Source organism: Rhea americana, unplaced genomic scaffold (assembly GCF_003343005.1).
Source record: "Rhea americana isolate MKP2758 unplaced genomic scaffold, rheAme1 scaffold_274, whole genome shotgun sequence".
Lineage (NCBI taxonomy): Eukaryota > Metazoa > Chordata > Aves > Rheiformes > Rheidae > Rhea > Rhea americana.
The window spans coordinates 187,032-210,701 of NW_028186395.1; the positions used below are offsets into that span (position 1 = coordinate 187,032).

At 48.8% G+C, this 23,670-nt stretch overlaps 3 protein-coding genes across 4 annotated transcripts in view; all 3 read right to left on the minus strand.

Moving 5' to 3' along the window:
• The window catches only part of LOC146593938 (tectonic-like complex member MKS1), an 18,669-nt gene extending 11,442 nt beyond the window's left edge, over window positions 1-7,227 (minus strand). The window contains exons 1-2 of the mRNA XM_085308412.1: window positions 7,138-7,227; window positions 5,644-5,798 (exon numbers count right to left, since the gene is read on the minus strand). Of these exons, the coding sequence (XP_085164538.1) occupies window positions 5,644-5,798; window positions 7,138-7,227 (245 nt within the window). The remainder of the gene's footprint in view (window positions 1-5,643; window positions 5,799-7,137) is intronic.
• Window positions 7,228-12,717: 5,490 nt separating this feature from the next.
• On the minus strand, window positions 12,718-18,127 carry BCL7B (BAF chromatin remodeling complex subunit BCL7B). Of its 2 annotated transcripts, none has more exons than XM_085308378.1 (6): window positions 17,973-18,127; window positions 17,447-17,522; window positions 16,645-16,741; window positions 14,999-15,169; window positions 14,653-14,732; window positions 12,718-14,119 (listed from the first exon to the last, which is right to left on the minus strand). In XM_085308378.1, exons 1-6 carry the CDS (start codon window positions 18,062-18,064, stop codon window positions 14,027-14,029), a joined length of 609 nt encoding a protein of 202 aa, XP_085164504.1. In that variant the 5' UTR covers window positions 18,065-18,127; the 3' UTR covers window positions 12,718-14,026. The 2 variants fall into 2 exon arrangements, with proteins under 2 accessions (XP_085164504.1, XP_085164503.1); XM_085308377.1 differs by having other exon boundaries at window positions 14,999-15,184.
• Window positions 18,128-19,077: 950 nt separating this feature from the next.
• Window positions 19,078-23,669, minus strand: TBL2 (transducin beta like 2). Its single transcript, XM_085308379.1, has 7 exons — window positions 23,555-23,669; window positions 23,347-23,474; window positions 23,078-23,262; window positions 22,232-22,383; window positions 21,003-21,129; window positions 20,121-20,273; window positions 19,078-19,649 (listed from the first exon to the last, which is right to left on the minus strand). Exons 1-7 carry the CDS (start codon window positions 23,667-23,669, stop codon window positions 19,193-19,195), a joined length of 1,317 nt encoding a protein of 438 aa, XP_085164505.1. The 3' UTR covers window positions 19,078-19,192.
• Window position 23,670: the final 1 nt, after the last annotated feature.

Here is a 23,670-nt window from a genome sequence, read left to right on the forward strand (position 1 = left end):
GCCGCCCCCGGGCCCCTGGCAAAGCTGAAGCGGGAGGACGCGCCTGCAGCGCCCGCCGCGGCCGGGGGCCGAGGCCGAGAGCCGTGAGGTGGGGACCAGGCCCTTAGCAGCGGCGTTTGGTGGGGCCTCGTTGCTGAGCTCCAGGAAGGAGGGGCGAAGGCGCTGTGCGCCTCCCGTGCCCCCGGTGCATGTCCCGGGCTAGAGCTGCAGCCTGCCTCGTCCGCAAGCTGTGCTGCGCTCTTGACCCTCCTTGTTGCTCTCTCTAACCTTCCCTCCTCCCTCCTTTTTGAGATTCAGCACCCAGAAATGAACACTTCAGATGCCAGGTGCAAGTACGCTAGGGATCCGTATAATGTCATTTTCTGTTTTATTTAATACTGCTTTCCTAATCGTGCCTACCATTCGGCTGACTGCTTGACTGCTCGGGAGGTGACATCCTCATGGAAACCACCCGTTGTCACGCTAAGGTCTCATCCTCGAGTGAGGATGCCACAGCGATCTCAGAGCCTGTCATTTTGTGTGTGAGATGCGGGCTGCTCCCCTTCCCCTCGATACACACCTTGTGGGCTGCTTCCCACTGAATTTTGGCTGCTGTTTTACCGCCTAGTCACTCAGTCCCACCAGATTCTTCCGAGCTCTCCACCCCCAGCCCTTACCTCCGTTCAGTCCTGGTCTACTGAACCTCCTTTGGCGAGGGACCTTGTCAAAACATTTTGGAAAGCCACATACACTGTAGCAACCAGAGTTGCCCCCTTTTTTGCAGGTCTCTGGCTAGGTGATATGCATATGGCATATTGCCTACATGACCTGTTTTCACATTTTTTTAACAAGCTTCCTCATTTTATGTAGTTCCTGTTTTGGAAGGTGAGCAAAATGAGTGGATTTTTGGCCTGCCTTGCCCCTGCAAGGAAGTTGGATTTAAACATGCTATGGGCACTGGTACAGAGCAGCTCTTCATCCAGGAGATGCTGGACCAAGCCCTCTGCGTTGTTCCAGACCCCAGCAGACTGCTCTCTTCCCATGGGCCCTATACGCAGCAGGGCCACGGAATATTGAGCAGTAGTTTTAGAAGTGATCGGTGTTTGTTACATGTTCTGAGGTAACTTTTTAGTTATAATTATCCTAAGGAGGCCTTGGGATTTCAGTCAGTGTGACTCAGTGGTGCTCACTGACACCATTACACTGTTAGTYTGATGTGACTCCAAATGCTTTTTTAGCATCCAGCGTTATGCTTTGTCAGCCCAGCTGGCCCTGGTCATTCAGTGTCTCCCCTCTGCCGCATTTCTGACAGGTCTATGTCAGAGTCCAATACTCTCTGACCACGTTCTTTTAGATATTCCACATGTAGAGGGTGCCATGTTTAATATCAAATTTCCGTACTTGAAGGTATTTGATGTTATATGGGATTTTGATGTAGCAGAGTGATACTGCTATACACTGAAATCACAGTACGAGCCCCCCAACACATACACACATGCAGACACCATGCTCGTCTGGCTAACTTAGGGAGACATTCACACTCTTTTGATTCACTGAGGACGAAACATTTACATATCCAGTTGACCCACTCAACTGTGATACAGTCGCTTGATGGACTCAACTTATACAGCTCTCTTTATCTAGAAAAAGGCCACCCTCCAGTCCCCTTTGAGTGGAGATGTATTCAGCTTTTTTGCAACAGCAATGGCCATTTGCACCCTACATTCTTCCCTGAGCTTCATGAGCACATCACCCTTGCCCATCTCCTCTGAGCCCTCTTCCATCATAGGCATTTGTTGTTTGGTCGCAGCCTAGTACATCAATGTCTCCATTTAGAGCAAGGTGTTTCCAGGTACCTGACTTCCTTCTCAGCCTCCTGACGTCTCTGTAGAAGTTGCATAACACTGCCCTGGGTCTCTTTTACATCCTGTGTACTCCTTTCTGGGTGTAATTTTCATTTCTTATGGGACTATTGCCATCCCCTATCCCACTGCAAAGGACAGAATTTCTGTGGCTCATTTACAGTGGATGTGTCACCCAAGGCACAGACTTTTCTACCCCACCACCTTCCCTTGCTCTTCAGTCTGATGGGAGGCCCCACCAGACTGATCCCTTGTGGTTTAGATAGCCATTTATTGCGCAAAAGCAGAAAGCTTGTATAATTGTATAAGAGTCATAGCAAAATGTCATTTTCAGGGCAAATGTGACATTATCATGCCACTAATTTTTCATTTTTTAAAAAATCTAATAGTGCCTTGTGTCAGAGTAAGCACTAATAGGAGCTGCATTGCAAGACAAACATTGGCAAAGCTCTGGCAAAAGTTAGCATTTGAGACAGAAAGAAAAGACTCAGTTATGTGGTAGATTCTCAACAATTTTCTGCACAATCAGAATTTAAAGAGCCATACTGCTTATGTCAGATTTGATGTGACAGTAAGAACTGAGCTTTCAACGTTCACACTACATAAGCTTCTTAACTTCAATAGACCCAGTTAGAATGAATAAATCTTGGTAACTCACTGCAGTTTCTAACCAGCTTGGGTGGGTACACAGGTAAACAGCTATCAAGAGGAAGCAGGGTGAGGGAGAAGTGCTGCCTCCTTCTCTAAGTAGCGTGTTCCTGCCACCTCTGATGCCAGCACTAGCACTTGGGCAGCTGCATGATGAGGTAGAACTGATCTGGCTGAAGCCTAATTTGCTAAAAAAGCCTGAATTCCCAGCTAACCGCACCATTATACACCAGACRCTGCTTATGAGAGGGCTAGGATTGTGCTGTTGGGGACAGAACTGCCTCTGTTGGCAAAACCTGTATTTAAGGTGATTCAACTCAACAACAAAACCACAGCCCCAGTCCCAGCAGAGGTGAAGACAGCCACCACCACTCCCCAAAGCAGGCAATGACTATATCTTTTTGGATGAGAAAAGGGAGGATGTGGCTAAAAATTAATCAGTATCTTCCCTCCTAGAAAAAAATAGGATTTTGAATATTGGCATGTGCACCAGCTGAGATCTAATCAAGGATGGTCTCTGATGTGTTCACAGCCAGTATTTCCACTCTGTCATGCTGAAACAGGTCAGAATTGTGCAATCAATTTAAAGAGCAGGGGAGTTGAAAGGACAAGCCTCCAACTTTTCTATAATTTGTCCAAGTAGCTTGCAAACATTTACTCCCTTCTATAATTGCCGTTTTCAGCAATTTGTCCTCCCCAAGTGAGGTGTCCTGCAATTAAGATCAATTTTATGAAGGCTTACAGGCCTGGACACGACAAAATATATATATGGATCTGCATCATTTTTCAGCACAGACTGCAGAAGGAAAAGGGCATCAAATAACCTTAGTGCTGCCCTGTATCACTGAAAAAAATGAGTGAAGCATTCTAGTGTCTGCAGACTTACATAAGAATAAACTACCATCTAAAGACGTCTTTTAGGAACATCTTTTCTTTGTGAAAAAGCAAATGGAGTTTAGTGTTAGCCCTGGATGCCAGACAATAAATGACTGAGAGAAATCTCCCTTTGTGCAGGTATGGGGAGGATGCCAAGCACAATGCTGTTTTCTAGGTCCAGGAGGTATTGGATGCTGTCAGGAAAAATAACGTTTCCTAAAATATCTTCTGCTGCCCTGAAGACCAACCTCACCCTGTATTTCCTTGTCTTTTTAGCTCAGGTTCCAGGATCTGATAAAACTTCTCTGCTGCCTCCTATGGATTGCACAGGATTGCAATATCTTTGAAGGTAGAGCCATGCTTGATATAACTGATGCACATCCTGGTCGCATACTCTGCTATTTTAAATGTTTCCATATTTTTCTTTATTCTGTAGCCACCTGGCAATGAATGGGCACTTTCAACGTGTTTAAACAACATTTTCAGTGTCCCATATGACATATGTGTTTTACGTTCTTGGAGGATTTTCTCCATCACAGGAAGCCTGGCATCGTATAGTTGTTTGGCATTACAGACTCCTTTGGTTAGCCATTCCTGAGTACAGTTCAGAAAATGGAATACTACAACCATATGGATGAGTGGACTGGAAGAAATCCAGGAAAATCCAGAAAATGCCAAGTTCATCTTGACTGTTTTTCTGGATCACCTCCTGGCCACATTGGTACTAGTTTTTTGTTTGTTTGTTTGTTTTTTCCTGGATGAAAACTCTGTGCTTCATCAAGCACAACATGTTTCAATCTTGGGAAGTCCCCATTTAAGAAGGCAACATGTGTCATGACAACATGAGACTGGCAAGTCTCATTTCTGAAGAAAATGCATATAGCTAAACAAAAAGAAGTGATCAGACAAATCTGTATTGATTTTCTCTATTTCTTTGTATGTTCTTTCTTGGAGGGCTATTGCTGTATTCTATCTAAAAAATGCAAAAAAATCCTATCTCCTCTCCAGGGTGCTACATCATTTTCAAAGTAGAAATACTAATTTCCAGTGGATTTGCTGTGTGCAAGCATTGCTGCACAACCTGCCTGACCCTGGGCCACTTGGCCCTAGAAGCAGGAGTCAAAACTCTGTCCCATCCTTCCTATGTGGGCACCTCATGGCAAGCCCCCACCACATATGTCCCTCAGTCCTGCTCTCCCAGCTTCATGAATCTTGTGGTCATACTGGTGCAATACCTGAGCTCTAGCAGGAATGAAGGGTTCCACTTTCTCCTCAGAGTGATTGGAGACAGTATGCATTTGTGCCAGGTGATCTGCCCAATTCAGGCCAGATGTTATTGCTTGGGTACTGCAGTACCTGAAATAGGCCGTGTTTTTCTGATGCAAAGTGCCTAGTCCACCCATGGTGGCTTGCTGACCTCTCTGGGCTGACAGAAGTGGAAACACAGTGAGAACAGGACTGGAGAAATGTTCTGGCCTCTACCAAAAAGGCATTTATTCCTGTTCTTCTTATCTAGATGGCACAAGTCCAAGAGGAAGTTCATAGCGTAAAAGCTCACATCAGCCCCAGCACCGGCAGTGTTGAAGCAGCAATAACGAAAGACGGGTGGTCATTTTTGGCGTCAGCAGCAGCCTTAATAGAATGATAAACTAAGACCTTAGTCTTTTAAAGTCTAACACAATCCAGCATTCACTGAACATGGGATTCTCACTGCAGTCAGTGAATGCTGTGTCTGGGCTAGAGCTCAATTCGTTCCAGTTTTCATTCCAATTCCTTCTCTTTTTAATTATCCACACTTTCCTCAAGATGACTATTGTATATGTGTGTCAGCCAAAGATATATATTTGGCAAATGGATGCCAAATCAGCAGAACTTTTTCTTTATGTGCAGAGGATGGAATGAAAGGAAAAAGGGGAAATACACATTTCCACATGCTTCCTTCAAACTCTGCTTAGACAGTTTACAATTAACTGACTCTCACTACTTCAAAATCTATGAGACTTAATGATCAGACCAAGATAAAAACAGTTGAAACAGATCTCTTCTAAGTCTATGCATGTTTTGAGTCAGTGACTTGTGACCCTGGCTATATATCTCTTCTTCAAGGAAATGAATTACCATGATTCAGAGCTGCAGGACAGAGTTGCGATAGACCTACTGTATTGGTTTCCTAGGATTTGCTCTTGATTCTCCTGAGAATTAGTGAGAGGAGGATTATTTTAATTTAATGTTACTCATGTAACACCAATTTAATCCAAGTGACCAGGTCACTGCTTACCCTACAAACTTCTTCAGGGGTTGATTTTCACAGTGGAAAATGTTTCTTATTCGCTCCATGATCTTCAGCGCCACTATTATTTTTTCTGTTCCAGGAAGATTAAAGACAAACTGCTTCTTGACTTTGTGCAGGTTCTTAGAAAGCATCTTATAGTGCTTGAGAGTGAGAAAGTTGAAAATCTCATAGCCAAAACAGTCACTTAAATAGACTCTGAACCTCTGCACAACTATTACAAGTGCTCACTGGAAGGTATGGATGTCCAGGAACAGAGCATGCAATTCTCTGGGTACAGACCTGGGTTTTCTTGGTTTTCTTGCTGGAGGTGCTATCCCCTGGAACTTCCATCTGGTTGTTTGTGCAGTTCAGGTGCAGTATTTGGGGAATCACACACACTTTTGTAGGGTGTCCCCCATGACTGACTAGCCTCTGCTTTAGTGAATAGGCCGTTTCTCTTGAGCATTCAGACTCAGCAGAAGAGCTGTCTTTGAATACAGTACGCAGTAATGGGTATGCATTTTTAGCTACTAAGAGAACATTGCACACAATGTCCTAGTTTTCCAGCAGTCGAATTTCAAGAGCCCAACTTCTTGAAAGTATCAGTACCCTTTCATTAAATGGAAGAATTTGCTTTCTCATTAAATTCTCTGATCTAGGGATATCAACTTCCTCCTTCAGGCATGACTGATTTCTAAATGGATTAAGGAAAAAGTCTCTCTGGAAGGGCCAGCATCCTTCGTCTTTGCCTCCTCATTACCTAGGTATTCCTGGCAAGGATATGGTGTTGCCTGTGGGAGAGGCTGAACCAGACAGAGCAGCCCAGTTACARCATCCCCTATACTCCTGACTAGTAAAACTCAATGCATAAAGTGAGGGAAAAGGCATCTAGGCGCATCACCAGTCTCTTGATGTATAGATAAATATTCCTATTAAATATAGAGGAATACGAGAATATAACTCTTATCACAACTCTAACCTTAATGCTTTTTCAAAACAATGAATAATTGTTATTTTAAAAATGAATAACACAAATCCACCCCAAAATTTATTGGTTAAAATTATAGCTATGCACGTTCACAAGGCACAGGTAAATCTCAAAAGCAAACATGCATTTATACTGACTATCCTACAATTTTCCATTTAAAAATCACATTAGCATCAAGAAAGAGCCAGTACATATCATGTACCAAAACAGCATTAACTGGTTAGTAAATTAATCATCTGAGAGTAAGTATGAAAAGAAAACAAGTGTGAAAAGTGAGCAAAATTACTGAATTAATTAGCAAAACTAGCAATTAATACCTATATGTATAGATCAGAATTTGGATTGTATTTGAAGGAAAATTCAATGGAAYATATTTAAAGAAAAAGTATCTGTGCATTACTGATTGGAATGATTTTAGTACTGGACTGCAGACTTGGAGTTCTGTGTTTATCCTATGTGCTTTACTTGGAGCTTGACCTAAAGGCCATAGGGCAATTCTGTGTGAGCAGTACCACATTTATAGTGTCCTTGGTTATTTTTATTTTCTCATCCTGAGGAGCTTGGTACGAATGATGTGGGAGGATCTGTTGCTCAGCAACCATAGCGGCTTCTATAGCTCAAATGTTTCTGAAATAAAGCAAAGTGTTTGTACATCTCTGTTCACCTGAAAAGTGAAACAAAGGCAAGATTCCCCACACCCATACTGCAGGGTGTGAGCTTTACTTTTCCTTGTTGGTCCTAATGTGAAGTTCCCCCGTCAATGAGCAATGTGGCAGAATTAACATTGTGGCTGAGATAAGTGTCTAAGACAATTAGCCACCTGACACCCAAATATTTGGTGTGTAGCCCTGCAGCCCAGTACTATAGTACTGTCACTGCCAGTACGGAGACACAATATTTGTACTGAGTTTGCAAGGCCTCGGGACTGAGGCTCATCATCAGGTTTGCTTTGTCTGAGCTTTCATTGACCTGTTTATCTGCATCAGCGTATTTTCTAATAACCAGGTGGTTGTGGCTAATCTGGTTTGCTTTGCTTATTTTTATACGGTACAAATATAGTTTTATACAATAGTAGCAACAAGTAGTTATTCTGTATAGAGTATACTATTTCTACTTCTAACATAATGATGTAGAGTAGAGAATACTGGCCTGGTATGATAGCAGAGATCCCAAGAAACAGGAACACCGCAAGATGTGGTGTTGAGGGTTTCAGATAGGGGATGATAAGAGATGGGGCACAGGCTGGCTCTGGTGATTCCCAAGGCTAGAAACAGCTCKTGAACGCTCAATTAAAGCAATGTAGACATGGATCTGGACAAAACTGGTCTTAGGCGCAGTAGAACAAGTATCTGTCTGATGTGAAGTATGCCATGTATAGTAAATTCAGGTGTAATGGTGAACTTGCAGCCAGTGAGAAAAGAATATGTTGTAAAAGTGTGTTAGCAAGCATGAGGCAAATGGCTCCAGGTAGCTCCTGGCATGAGGAAGAGACAGTCACCGCCAACAACATACTGCTGCCCTGGAATACTGCTGACTCACAGCAACACCCTCCACACGAGACTGAAACCATCAACTTTTGGACTCCGAGGGGCAGTGGAAAGCTGAGCATAAGACCAAGAAAAGGGGTAGACACTAGGAAATGTGTGGGTAACAATTTTAACATATTCTTATTATTATTAGGAAATTTTATGTATAGTAGTATTTATTTATTTTGTTTTTCTTTCTTTTTCTGTAATTATTAGATCTAGACTAATAACAAATCCTTGATTCGACTGTTAAGATTTCAAATATACTACAAATGAATTATTGGCTATATATATATATATATATATATATATATATATATGTATGTTTTCCTTTTGCCCATAAGAAGATTTTTGAGCATCAGAAGTGGCAGCTGGTGCCTAAGCCCCCAGGACATGGGGTATATTCTCACCAATTATATATGTCTTAAGGATTACACTTAGTGACAAAAATGAGAAAGACGAATTCAAAACACTTGAAAAATCAAGCAAATCAATATTACTGGGGTGATTGCATCTTTTAAATACCATACCAGTTGTATGTCTGTATGTATGTATTTACATATGCCAGTTTTGGGTCAAACCAACATGATCTTGATTTGCTGTGGGCAAAATAGGGCTCAAAGCATAGATTTTTTTTTTTTTTTTTGATTCATAGCCAAAAGTTAAACCGCACCTGGGATGAGGTAATTGAGACTCCAGTACACAGGCAAGAGAGACCTGAACGGTGTACCAGCATCTGAAAGGAATAACCTGGTTGGGCTACAAGAGTCTCTTCAGAAGACACACATCTCCAAATGCTTTCCCTGCTTTGCTGCCCTATCAACACCACCTTCTCTGTGTTTTGTGCAACTTCGCTGGCCTTTCGGCCTCTTTCCCTTCTGATCAGCACCCACAGGAAACAGCTGTCTGAAGAGACCAGATGTGCCAGCACTACACACAAGCCACAGGCACAGGAGGGAATCCATAACACATCCGAGCTGCCATGCGTGGCCTTGGCTTGGCTTGGACAGGAGGTGCCATTTGACTAATGCATTCCTTGTTCATGCTGTCACTGCCATGAGTGCACACTCGAGGGAGTTTTGTGTTACAGAGAACCAGTAGGAAAGGAGAGCTGGTTTCCTCTTAAGACTGAAAACCTCTTTTTGAAGTCCCTGGTCTGTGAAACAACAGAATAAACACCCTAGGACTTGCAGTACATGTCTGGTCGTGGGGTGATGGAGTACAAGGCAGGACACAGCTTTCCAAAGGGAAGGATTTCAAAATGAAGTGGAACGACAAGCTTTAAAACAAGCTAAGCCTTACACTCCTGTGCCTTCAAAACTCAGCTTTTAACAGCCATGGAGCCAATGCCATGTGTGCAGAGTGAGATTTCAACTGACACCTGAAATGCATGAAAGCCTCAGTAAGGAGGAGCCTTTTGCAGTCTGCTGCCTACAGACCATTGCTGGCCTGCAGACCGAAAAGCAGTTTTCTCAGCCTCCAGTTGACACCTGAAAACCTGATTGAAAAGGAATTAGTAGCCACACTGGTGTTGCTGACTTCATTCCAGATTTTGTCAGTATTTGATGTGAGGAAAGAGAAGGAAAGTTGCAAGTCACTCTGACACCACCATTACAGCTAAAATGATCCTTTTATTTTAATGCTGACACCAAATACTTTGTGACCAGATGTTGCATCCACAGTGGCCAAACCAGGACAGAGGAGAGATTAATCCTCATGAGCACATCAGGCTCTGAGAGTTTCACTCTCCGGAGCACAGTGCCAGTAAGAAAACAGTAAGGAGTAAACTCCTTTTAGACACCTAAAGTGACCAGATTTCGACTAAGCACCCTCCTAAGCATCTTAACAGTCATGGCCAGCTTCAAAAGTCTTCTACAATTCCCATTGAGAGTAAAGGAAGCTCATGGGCAAATTTTGAATTTGGCCAACGTGTTTAGAGGGAGCACATGGAATCTGAGCCCTAGGAAGACTTCCAGCAGGTGGGAGCGCTGAAACCATTCAAACAGTACAGCTTCAAATAACAGTTTGGTTTTGAAGGCCAGTAACTGTACAGTCACCYCCAGCACCCATAGTGGTACTGCCAAACAACTGCTGTTGTACTGAGCATGTCGTGGGCCAGAACCCATTCTCGAGGTGCATCAAGAACACAGAACAAAAGAAGTCAGTCTTTGTTCTTGAAAGCTCACAAACCAAGGCAAAAAGGCAGCTGACACTAAAATAAATTAAGGCTTCCCCCTAATTTTGCTGGGTCTGCAGCTGTCACGTCCATTTTTTGATGCTCAGTCTGTCAGTTGTGTCACCTTTCACAATCCAGGAGCAAGGGATATCATGGAAAACAACCCAGCAAAATGGTTCACCTCTCAGAGCATGTGCATAGCCCTGTAAGTGTTCCTCTTCGTCATAAACGTTCAGTGTGTTAGACTTAAACTGCACCTTAGACTGAGACCTACAGAAGTGATAGATGGGAAACAAGCCTGTGACATCAGCTACTGTTTTTGCTAAGCTTCTTTTTCTACTTCACTGTGGCTTCCAACAACTTTACTGCTGTCATCCACTCCAGAAATGCCCTTCTTTTCTGGCCATCCTCATCCTGAAATGGTAAATTTTGAAAAACACTTAATGATTATACAAGACAGTGTAACAAAAGAAACGCTGAGTCTTTGCTTTAGGCTTACCCACTAAATTTAATAAACTGGAAATAAGAATAATTATTTGAAATACACAAACAAAGCCAAGATAGACTGTTGCAAAGACACCCATGGACATAATGTTAATTAAAATAATTTATTGGGATATTTTGCATAGGGCAATGCTCACATAGGGAATCAAATGACTTGAACGTGAGAACCAGTCACAGCACAGATAGAGAAGGAAGTTTTCATTGCAAGCATCCTTGCAAGAGCATCTTCGGCTGGAGCTCCCTGAAGTGTTGTGCTGTTGAATTATTACAATCCAGCTGGTCCCTGGTCCTGCATGACCACTCCAGTGCAGGCACGATCCATTTCTATTCATTATCTTAAAACTACATACAAAACATATCTTAACTTTCTCACACTGTGAACAAAGGACTATCCCGTGTGACACATTCAGGAACAGTTTCTGCTGTAGAAAATTATCTACACCACAACTGGTACCTACACAGCAAACCTGAATTTCCTCCTTAAATAGCCATTATAATACAAATTCCACAAGTGTTGCCAGAAGACTTTGAAAGCATTGTGGTGGACATGCAGGAGATCGTCTAATTTAACCACAAATTTTAGATGATCAGGCAACTTGGAAAACACCAGCAATATTTGCAAGAGGAGGCTTGCAGGCTGCACCAGTGAGCTCTCCCCAGATAAGCAGTGGTCATCAGCTCACTTTGCTCTTTATGTACATGCCAAAGCTGGGAATGGAGAGGCTGACAAGCCCTGGGGTGAGTCCTTCATGCTGTGAGCCTCTACCAGTGTGATGCTTTTCAAACAGAAAACTTACAGGCAGAAAGACAATACAGTTTAGCGATCTTAGAACAATTATTTGACAGGACAAGTGTTATCGCTGACCTACAAAGCTCAAAATGATGCTAGACAGCAATTTCCAAACTTATTCCAAGAACTCCCTCCCCAAGAACTTACAAAACCAGAGTGCTGTGTCCCCAAGAGCTAGCACACCAAAAAGCAGAGGAGACACCTCACTGAGGGATGCCATGTTTTGAATAGGTGACCTGGGACCTACATCCAGGCAAGGCCACGTTTGCTGTGAGTTAACTCCGCCAGCAAACTGCTGGAAATCAAACTCAGAGAGAGCAGGGGAAGAGTTTTGTGCTGACAGGCAGCTCAGACTTGCTCTGAGTTTGCAGATCTCATGCTACAGTGCTCTTCACCTTTCCCCTCTGGGGACCAGCCTCAAGGAGACCCCAGGGGCACTGCACCCGCAGGGAACCAGAAGCAGGTCGAGGGAGGCTGAAGCTGAGGGACACACGAGCACTCAGTACTGCAGGGCAGCAGGCAATGCCAGGCATGGGTGCCTGGTGGCAGGCCCCTGGATGCAGTGAGCTGGGAGGAGGCCCCTCCTTGGGTCACCTTGTGCTTGCTGCTGGATTGGGGCTGTCCATGGCTGTCCCCACCAAGAAAGAGGGCAGGTCAGGCCAGCATCTGCTGTCCCACATCCCTCTTGAGCTGCCCAGACACTGCTGGGCACACAGCTCTGGAGGCCTGGCTTGCTGGGGAAGGAAATCATGACAAGACCTGAGTTAGGGGTTATGGCCTGACTGCTCAGGAGACACCAGGCACAGCAGAGACTGACCCCAGGTGGAGTAAGCACAGGGGGAGCCTAACTGGGTGGGGGGCACCAAGCCTGGCACTGACCCCAGGAGGAGGAACAGCCCTGGCACAGACTGACCCATGGCCAGGGCAGTGGCCCTGCTCACCCTCCCTCCACATCCACCCAGGGCTGTGAAGGCTCCTGGCAGCAGCGCTGCGCCTTGGTCCCGCTGCTCCCTGAGCCCCAGCCTGTTCCCATGCAGGTGCGGGGAGAAGGACACCCCCACCCCCACCCTGCTCCTCTCCCCGAGACACTGTGTGCTGTATTTCAAATAGTTTAATTTTAAAAATATTCTATTCAGTGCTAAAATATCTCTCCACTTTCGCGCGCAGCCGGCGCCTTCGACTTCACCAGGCTCGATCACAGACTCAGTGGGACATGCAGATGGCGGCAGGGGAAGAGGGCCAGGAGGGGCGGCCAGGCAGAGCCCCGGGAGCGGCTCTCCGGGGCGCGGGGTGGTGGGTGCTGCAGGGCCGGGGTGCTCATGGCAGGGAGCGTGAGGGCATGAGGGAACTGGGTCCCCACACCATGCTGGGGGACAGGCGAGGAGCCCCAGGGTTGGAGGGCTTCCTGGGAGGGGGGAACTCTACACCCTACTGCCTCCTTCCCCTTCCCAGAGGTCAGAGATGTACCTAGACAGGTGGCAGGACCCCCCCAGGGCTCAGGAGAACAGCTCCCTCTGCTCTGCCAGCCTGTCCTGTGGCACCAGAGGGAGCTGGAAAGGGAGCAGGGCACAGACCCAGCTGGACCAGCCACACAGACTCCCTGGCCAGCTGAGCTGTGCTCCAACCAGACCTCTCAGTAATGCCACCTTCAGAGGGTGGTTGGGAGCTCTGAGTGCCTAGCTGCAGAGCAGAGGCAGGCTGTCTGACCTGACGCATACAGTACCTGCCCTCCACAGTGGTAGTGCTCCTGTGTCTTCCAATACTAATGGCTTAAACTAGCAGCTTATTGCACAGCGTCCCAGCTTGGGATCCCTGCCTGGTGGCATGGATGGCCTTTGTCTCTGTCCCCAGAGTGCTCTCAACCCTCTCATCTTTTCCTCACGTCTCACCCACTGCAGAAAAGCTCCAGGATATGGTCACAAGGGAGCAGACAAACCACTTAGTGCAGGTGGAACAAGCCTCTTCCATTCCTAACACGTCATGAGGGTGAGCAGAGGATTTAGAAGCAGGCAAACAGCATCTGCCAGTGCCTTATGGGCTATGGAGATCAGGCAGCCCTGAGGACTCATCCCCTTGCACATGCAGACTACATGCCAGAAACCCCCATGCCACTATAGTACAGATTAGCAGGGAGAGAGGGACCCAATAAATAGAGGCAAATTTGCAAGTATTGGTGGCATGAGGTGCCCGTAAGCACCATCCACCTGGGGGAAATACAGGCTGCCTCTGCAGGGGCTGGTAGGAGGCACCTGTCCCCGAGGGCAGGGCAGGCTGGCTCACAAGGTGGCAGGAATGCCCTGTCCCCTGGGAAAAGGCAGGCTAGAGGGAAGCACCCCGTCCCCCAGGGAAGGGCAGGCTGGCTCTGCAAGGGGCTGGCGAAGGCGCTGTCCCCAGGGATGGGCAGGCTAGCTCTCCGAGGCCGTGTGGCACACAGAGTTCTGATCGGCACAAAATCTCTTCAGAGGCGGTGCACCAGAGTCCTCCTCCTCTTCAGTTACCTGCAACAGCCAGAAGGCAGAGGTTACTGGCTAGGCCAGGGTGCGCAGCATGCCCACAAGATCCAGGCCACCATGACCTCCAGCAGTGTCAAGAATAAACAAGGCTATGTCTCACTTTGTGGGGACACCTTGGGCTTTTATCTGTGTGGAAACTTCAGCAAGAAGCAGGCAGTTAATGAGCCATAGGGGATCAGGAGTGAGAGTCCAGTTCAGCCCTGGCTCAGCTGTAGTCGTTATCTTACTCCATTTCCACTTTTTTTCTTCACACACTTAATTTGTGCCCTAACACCTAAACTGAACCACAGGAAACCTCAGGAAGGTGGGAAGCTTGGGGAGCTGGCAGAGGGTCGTTTGGGATTGCAGAGCAAGTCTATCAGTCTTGATGTTTCTGCTGCAGTGGGCAGCAATGAAAGAACTCACAGCTGGGCTGTACTGCAGTCATCAGTCAGTTCCATAGTAAATGGGCCCTGGGGGGAAAGGACCAAGCTGGGTCCATGTGCATCTAGCCAAGGTTTCAATCCTCCTTCCCTTACCTGAGTCTCAAGGGGGACTGGCTCTTCCTTTGTGAGAGTGGGAGGCTCATCTGCAACTTCCGAGGAAGGCAGGGAAGGCTCTGAAGGGAACAGAAGGGTTAACAACACTGCAAATCCAGGAGCAGTGTTACCCAGTTGACCTCTGGCCAAACAACATAGGCCTCCACTGCCCCAACCACCTCCAGCAAAGCTCCCTCAGTCACCCACCAGACCTCCAGACAAGCAATACACACAAGTGCTCAAGGGCAGCTCTGCCAGGTCCAACAGACCCTTCCCTGGGCTCCCCAGCCTGGATGTCCACTCCTTTCCCAGCATTGCAGCCGTGCCCACGAAGGTCAGCACCCACCTTCCAGCGCCTCCTGCCCCAGTGTGGGTGGCTGCGAGTCATCTGTGCGGAAGTCAGACGTATGAGCAGGGCTCATGGACTCGCTCTGCTGGGGACTGGGGCTGGAGTTTGGGCTGCTGTCCACCTTGAGCTGGTAGACGTCTGACAAGGAGCTCTGGTTACTGTTCTCATCTGCAGAAACAGCACCTAGTGAAGAAGAGCACCTTGACCCAAGGGCACAAGCAACCAAGGCAACCTTGAGAGCCAGGGCCTTGTGGTAAAGGAAGAGCACATTCAGAGGGTGGCATTTACAGTACAGGGGATTCATACAGTCACTAAGCAACAGCAGGAGCTTCCTGTAAGGGCTCCCCACAGGGACACACCTACCCTTAGATACACGCTCAGCCCACAGGGGAGAGGGCGCTGCTCTCAGGGGAATGGGAGAGTCTGAGCAAGACAGAGGAGAGCAAACCTGGGTTGTTTGGAAAGAATGAGTGCAAGGTAAGGGGTGATACAAAGCTCTGCAGGGGACACTGCCAAATCTCACGTCTGCACCTTCATGGCGGCCCCCYTGGGGACCTCTCACAGGCAGCCAGGCATTCAAGTACATGAGACCTCTTGCCTGTGCACCTGGATTTTGTGTGCATGTGGGGGGAATCTATTCCTAAAAACTTCTATCTGCAAGGCAGCAAACTAACAGCAGGAGGAACACCCAAAAGCTGTCTCCAGAAGGGGAGGCAATGCCAGAATGTATCTCTTCCACGTAAGACAGACCCACAAGGGCCAAACTGCAGGACTGTAATGCTAACCTATTCCTGCATATTACTGCAAATGCCAACAAAATCCCTGTTCTTCCTCCACTGCACTCAGAGCTGAGTGGGCAGGCTGGGCACAGGCATATGGTCTGCCCCTTTTCTGGCCCAGTAGYGAGTTCTTGTGCTGCCTGTGTCGTGCTCAGCCGCACCAGTGTCTGGCCTACTTGTGGCTGGCTGGAGTGTTTGGGGATCGCAAGTAGCAGTACACAGGAGAGAGGGTATTGCTCCAAGAGGAAATGGAGAGGCTGAGCAGGACAGAGGAGAGCATCTTGCACTTGGGAATGCCCACACCAACTCAGCCAGAGCAGACCAATGGCACGATGGCAGGGGCCAGGAATCCAGCCCATGCTGGGATCCGCAGCAAGTTGTTGGGCAACAAGGGACATGCAGCTCACTACCTACAGTACTGTCGTCATGGCAAATAGTAACTAAACCTCTTCTTTATCACCCTACAGTGCACAAAGTCCTCAGCATAGCAAGGTTCTTCTGTCCTTTCTTCCTAGGTCCATGCAAGCCACTGCTGGAAGCTGAGGGCTCAGCTGCAGACAGCTACTGGCCTCTCCCCAGCAGGGACTGTAAAGGGGGAATGGGAACACCCATTCCTCCAGTTCCCCATTAGGCTTCCCACAGGAGGATCCCACAAGCAGCTGACTATGATGCCTTCTGATAGGAAAGTACAGCTTCAGCTTCTTAACAGCTTCAGCAGGGATAGTGTCGGAACAGTGTCCACACTGCAGAGATGCATTGCTTTTCCTAATACATGCAGAATATACAAAACCAGTAACATCCCAGCTTTAAGACCTTAATGTCTTTCTGGAGCTGGAAGAGTGAAGAGGGCTCAGTCAGACTCACCCTGGAACTCCAGAAGGAGAGAGGAGTTGGCAGATGTGTCAGCTGGGAAGCCATTGGGTTCTCGGGCAGTACTGCTACTTGATTTGGATTTCTCTTTCTTGAGGAGAGAAAGAAAAATGGAAACACAAAGTTAGAGAGTCCACCACTGGCAAGAGGAGGCAGGAGATGTACAAACTGCTTCAGAGACAGAGATGCCACCTCCAGGCATGGCTTCACTCTCTCTCACAGCACAGAGGGACATGCCAGCACAGACCTTTTCCCTTTCCATTTTGGGTACTCTTCTAACCAGGCCAGAGAGTAAGAGGACAAACTGACACCTGTCTAGGAGTACGATCAAATTAAAGCATGTTCCCCAGGGATCAAGGCAAAGAGGCCAGCAGTCAGCAACAGCAGATCACTTGAGAGCACACAAAGTTCATATGCAAAGGAGAAGAAGTGGCCTACTTAAGTACAGTCTGGATAAGAGATGGAAACCCGGGCTATAGCTGGACAAGGCAACATTCAAGCTTACAGGTCAGCCAGCCTGCATCAGTGCATGGCTTTGTGCAAGCCCTGATCTCTGCAGGTGCTACAGAGGCAAGGGAAAACGCAGGTCTGCCAGGAATATCAGACCGTGCCAACACTGGAAGGAGCCAGCGTGGGGAAGGCGACCCGCGACGGCGCAGGGGATCTCCTCGTTTGCCCAGCCTCCCAGTGCCCGCTCTGCTCACACAGCGGGCGAGAGCAGCCCTCAGCCGGCCACTCGCCGGGCTCCCGGGACAGGGCGCAGCCGCCGGCCAGCCGGGCCCCGCGCGGCACCTACCTCCTTGCTGTCCGCCACAGGCACCCACTTGAATATCCGGAGGGACGTGTCGCCCACCGTCACCCACTTCTTCTCCCTGCGCCGAGGGAGACGTGAAAGGGGACGGGGAGAGGTAGGAGGCGGCGAGGGGCGGCGCGCACCCCCCCCCCCCCCCCCCGCGCTCACCCAGCGCGCAGGAAGCCAGAACCGCCGTCACTATGGTAACAAGCCCCGCGTCCGCGCCTACGAACCGCTGATTGGCCCACTGGAACGCCAGTCCCGAGCAGCGCCACATCTCGTGCCCCGCCCTGTAGTTCTACCTGTGATTGGCCCTGCCACCTGCTGATTATCTCCGCTTCCGATTCCACCCCCCACAAACTCGAGCTCTCGGGCGAGCTGATTGGTTGCGACCCCAATAGCCCCACCCACTGACCCATGCAGCACTTCGATTGGATACTCGCTACCAGAGCACCTCCACCGAAACCCGTGTGGCCCTGTGATTGGCTGTTTACCGCCAGGCCCCACCCCCCGCGGCCCCGCCTCTCACCATTTGCGGACGCGCTCGATGGCGGCCATCACTTTTTTGATGTCATCCTTGGCGCGGCTGCGGGTCTCGGCTCGCACCGAGCGGCCCGACATGGCGTCCGCAGCCCCGGCAGCCCCGGCTCCCGCAGCACCCGCCGCTGCTCCCCGCGCATGCGCGCGCCCCGCCCCGCCCACGCCCTACGCGTTTTACGTCAGCGCGCTCGCTACGCCCGGGGGAAGGGAGGGGGGAAGGGAGGGGGGAAGGAAGGGGCTCAGTGCGCCTGCGCACGTCGCTCCGCCCGCCGGGCGTGCGGGGAGGAGGCGCGAAGGTGGAGCGACGCCGACGCCGCCATCTTGCTCTGGGGCAGGTCCCGCCCTGGGGGCGTGGCCCCGTGCCGCGAACGGGCGGGCGAGGCCGAACGCTGCCCCCGCGCCCGTTCGTGCCCGGACCTTGGGCAGACACCGCCTCCGTCCCTGCTTGCCCCCACTTCCCCGGGGGCCTCCTGCCCGGCGACCTGCAGGCCTCATCCCGGGGGCCGGCACACCGGGCCCGTACCCACCCCTCCCGCTTTGGGGGCTGCAATGCTGCAGCAGCACTCTGCTGTCCGAGCAGGCTCACACCCACCTTCACTAAGGGCTTTCAGTATCTGCGCACCTCCCCTCACCTGTGTCCTAACACCCATGCCCCTGCAGCAGCACCCACACCCGCACATGCACCTTGCCAAGCTTCAGAACCAGAGCAGAACTTCAGGAAGTCCCCCGTCCCTCTCGGACACTGATGCAGGAATGCTAGCGACTATTTCCAGCTTCCATGAAGAAACCAACCTCAATTTAGCATCAAGCTCGAGCAGCTTTTAAGGGAGTAAAACCTGCCTCCCATGCTGCTCTCCATCGGCAAAGCTGAGGGACACCATTCTGTGACTGTGACTCTTAAGAGCAGAGGCTCTGTCAGTGAGGGGATGAAAACCGCTACACAGGAACAAGMGACCAGGGAACAGCATGAGGCTTTGCAGAAGGAAACAGAACCACCTCCCTCTGGAGATAATTGCAAATTTACTCCCACCTTCTAAGGCAGACATGCCATTCGGCTTACCCATGCAGTAGGCACACAAGGAAAGCCCTAAATGAGCAGTTTGTTGCTCTTTTATTATAAGTTGTTCAGTGTTATTAAAATCCCAAAATGCAGAGTACAGTTCTCCGCAACTGCAGAGAACCTGAGAATGCCACTGCGGGGAAAGTGGGCTAGTGCTTCTTGCCATAGATTGCGGCCAGCGCTTTTTGAGCATTTGAGATCTGTTGCTCTAGCCTCTCTCGAGTGGCTTTGTTAGCAGTTTTTTTCAGCATGCTCTCCATCTCCTCTACCACCGCCCGGTAACCAGCACTGTTGTGAAACACACGGATGGCCCGATCCCCACATGACACCAGGTAGCGGCTGTTAATGTCAAAAGCCAAGTCTGTGATGTATTGTCCATGGACATTGACAAAGCGTTCCTCCTCGTCTCCTCTTCGGGTATTGTACACAACAATACYGGTACCGCTAGAGATGGCCACGACTCGAGCATCAGGGGACAGGGCAATGCGACAAGGCTCTGTCACCTCACACTTCCCTGTCAGAAGCAGGTATGGATCCTGCTGCTTCTTATATTCCACATCTGTGTCCCAGAACTTCCATGTCCCATCCTTTGAAACAGTTGCCATCCTACAGCCAGGACAGAACGCAGAAGTGACAGCAAGGAAAATGGGTAGTACCTACATCCTTTCCACATCTGCAAACCAGGAATCCTGCCAGGGAATGGAACATAGGTGATATTCCCCTTCTGCAAACACACTCCACAGGGCACACGGCTCATGGCTGGGGAGCTGTTTTAGGAAGTGTGTATGTATGCATATATGCATATATTTAGCCTCCATCCTCTTTCCAGATCAGGGAGAACAGTCAACCACCAGGAGGATATCAATGTGGAATGAGGAAATGACAGAAGTAAGGTCAGTGTTTTGCTGCTGTGGGCCCCTGTTGCTCCAGATCAGGCACAGGGCAGAGTTCCCGCACAGAGCACACACTGCAGCTTGTTCAGTCAGACTGCTCATTTACAATGGAAGGGGCCAGCCCGCTACATCCCAAGGGTGAGCTAAGTACAGTATTTAAGTCAGTGAAAAAATATATCCTTACCGCCTAGAGTCATTAGAGAAGGAGAAGGAATGTATGCCAGCTGTGTGGCCTTTCAGCTCAAAAGCCCTGGTCACCTCCCGAAAGTCTCCGCTCTTGCCAAAACATACCTCCCAAACCTTTACATCAGGGGTAAAGCCACATGATGCCACAAACCTGGGCAAAAGAACAAGCAGAGTTAAAAGATATTTGCAACAAAGAACCTACTTTGGGCCACAGAATCAGCCCTACAACTATAGCCACACAGAGCTTTTTCCTCCCACCTCCTGAACTAGGCAATGGTCAGAGGGAAGGGTTGTGGAAAGGCACCAAGGACCATAGCAACAATTCAGAGGTCATGAGAAGCTTCAGACCTAAGAAAAAAGGCCGAGTGCTCAGACCCCCAAGCTCACTGAGCTTGGAGCAGGGCCACAGTCTTGTTGCAGGAACAGCTAATAGACAGAACTAATGACAAATTTTCCTGATAAATACTTTCTTGGTAATAAAGATTCTGATTTCATAATAAACCTTTAGGAGTTAGAAAAGCTAGAAATACTGTTTGCTTCACCTATGTTGTTTGCTTTGGCCAGCCTCTGCCATCTGAGGTCAATGTTGTCCTCTTCCTCAGCTTTACAGGAGATGGTTAACAAGAATAGCAGTACTGAAGCACAACAGCAAACCACCAAGTCAGACTATGTAAATGACAGCACTCCTGGAGGGGCTGTTATCAGGGACTGGGATGTCTTAGTTAAAATGATGAACTCTCAGAAAATTTTACTAAAATAATAATAAATTGAAGATGGTCTGAGCTGATGATGTCCTCTGGAAAGGAACAAAGCTCGTGTTTACTCTTGTGGCCTCCCACTCCTCAGTGGGAATGGACTGGAATATCTGTGTGGTYCTCACCTCCCGCAGGGTGACACAGCTGCATAGGCATTGTTCATCTGATTAGTGTTAATGCTGGCCAGAACTTCACCCTTCAGGTTCCAAATCAGAATAGTAGTGTCACTGGAAGCTGTCATGATAAACTTTCCTGGGGAACAAAGACAAAGATCAGGAGAGTTCCCAGGCCTAACACTGCCACAAGCTTATCAAAGGCCTGGGCTAGTCCCTAAGCAGGTCAATCTCTCTCTGCATCAGAAACAAGCAAGAAAAAATAAAAGCAGCACCAAACTTCAAGAAATGCCAATCTTCTGGTTTCACATTAGCACTTGAACCCTTTGGCTTCAGCAGCTGTCAGGCAGAAATGGACAATCAGAGACCACGTCTGCTTCTCTTCTCTGGCACCCTTCAGATCCCATTTCCAAAGTTCAGTAATAGCTAGTACCACAGAAGTTATGCAGCAGACTTGGTCTTCCCTAGATGGTTAAAACACAACTTGAAGGGATTCCTTTTGCTTTCAAGACATGRATTATAGACAGCTAGGTGATTACAAGTCATGCTACTATTATCTATGATTACTGTTTGTGTAAGCATTTTTGGATTCTCCCTTTTTTCATCTCTCAGCCTGGACAATGAGCTTCTTATTTACCTTTAGGCTACTCATTGCAGGGTTTAAGTTTTCAGTTCCACAGCTGAACAGAGGTCTCAGTCAGTATTTTCTGTACTCTTCCGTTACAGAGAGAAACTCACATTCATTCACTTAGAACTGCGTGGTGTGAGACGCCTGAAGCACTAATCCATCAGGCCCCTCACCACTAACACATATGCTCCCAAGCTATATTTTAGAAGACTCCAGAAGTTCAAGACTGACCATACACTCCTGAATCTATGAACCCAATAGAGAAAAATTTGACTGGTTAAAACAAAACTTGTGGGACAGAAAACAGTGATGCTCCCAATATTAAGACAAGAGCTCTCTGCAGCAGTACCCCTGAAAACCTAAATTAAGAGACTGTGCATACTGCAGAGCTAATATTGTACTTACCATACTTACCCAATCTGAAAATTTTATTTACTACTTGGTAGTAAATAAAGGCTAAAGAGTACACAGAATCAAATACTGAATCAGAAATGTGCCTTGAGTACACCAAAGACTCCAACACTTTCAACCCAGAACAGATGCTATTTTACAAGGAAAGTAAAGCAAATCYCTTGAGAGCATACGGCAGTGAGCAACTATGTCGGTTTCATACCTGTCTCTGCAATTCCTATGTTAATGACAGGAGCTTTGTGCTTCTTTGGGAAGTCCTCAGATGTTGCAGTGAATGTGAAGTTGCCATCCTCCTTCTTTGTCATTTTATAGACACGAATWGTCTCGCCATTTGACAGCCAAACAATGAATGCCCTAAGTGGAAAGATAGTCACTCTGAACTTTTAAAAACAGGCTATCCCAGTTCAGCCCACCTGCAACATGTAAACTAATAGATCATTTAGTCACATCTTGGGGAAAGGATACCATGCTAGATAAAAAGCTGCGAGCATTTTTTACAAGTGTGCCAAGCTCTCTCCCTGTGTTAGCCCAACCGCAACATTGAATGAAAAAAGAACTAAAACTAGTGCTTAATGTCTGGAAGCTAGGTCACCTCCTCTCTGTCTAAACTGGGCCATTCCATGAAATGCCAAGGCAGCCTTTTCAACTGATCTCCGCAGCCCGAGAGAGGCCTTCCCCAGCCAGCCAGAGAAGCTCAGCAGCTCAACCCAACTTCAGGACTTGCTTGTAATRACCTTAACAGACACCTTGCACAGTGGCAGCAGCCACATCATAGGGATATTTGCCCTGGCCACTGCATTGAAGTGACAGCTGCTTTCCTGAGGCGGCTGCTTTCTCAGAAAACCATGAATAAGTTGTACCGTCAAGACCCTGTAAGATTCGCCACGAGGAACGTATCTTCCTTGCAGCTCAGGGGATGCATCATTGACCCTGCTCAGGGCTTGGCCTGTGTTCCTGGCAGCTGTGTCCACAGGGTCTCGCAGTGCAGCAATGGCCTGAGAGCTCCCTGGGCTAGGCAAGGACAATGCGTGGGAAGGCCTGGCCCTACCGGGAATCGGGGCTGAAGCGGACGAGCTCAGCGTGGTCCAGCTCCACGTTGGCACGCAGGCAGCGATGCTCACGCTCCGTGAAGTCACGGGTGCTCCACAGGCGGACCGTGCGGTCGTCGGCACACGATGCCAGGTACTTGCCGCTGCTGCTGAAATCCAGGCAGGACACAGAGCCGCTGTGGCCCTATTGAGAGCAGCGCTGTCAGAACCGAGCCGGATCAGGAGGTTGAGGGGTGGCACTGGGCCGGTACCGGGGAGCTCACGGTACCTTGAGGGCAGCGACCAGGAGCCGGTGGGCAAAGCTATGCTGCTGCGGCCTGTCCCGCCGGACCCGCGCCGGCACCTTCACCTTCCTGGGCCCCGCCGGCTTCGTGGCGTCACCGTTCGCCTTGGGGCCTGCGGGGAGCGGAGTGTCAGCGCCGCCCAGCCCGGCCCGGCCCGGTCCGGCAGCCTCCACCCGCTCTGCCCGCTCTTACCGTCGGTCGGGGCGGCGGGTGGCCTCCGCGGGGCGGCGCGGCGCAGCGCGGCCGCCAGCAGCAGGAGCAGGGCGCCCAGCAACACCGAGACGCCCAGCAGTGCCGCCGCCGCCATC

Bases quoted from the DNA above. Each gene is read 5' to 3' on its own strand.
- BCL7B (XM_085308377.1), bottom strand. From the start codon at position 18,064: ATGTCGGGCCGCTCGGTGCGAGCCGAGACCCGCAGCCGCGCCAAGGAT. The intron at 17,523-17,972 runs GTGAGAGGCGGG...CCCTCGGCGCAG, and splicing joins ATCGAGCGCGTCCGCAAATG to GGAGAAGAAGTGGGTGACGG. The intron at 14,120-14,652 runs GTAAGGGAAGGA...TGGCTGTTGCAG, and splicing joins CAGTCCCCCTTGAGACTCAG to GTAACTGAAGAGGAGGAGGA.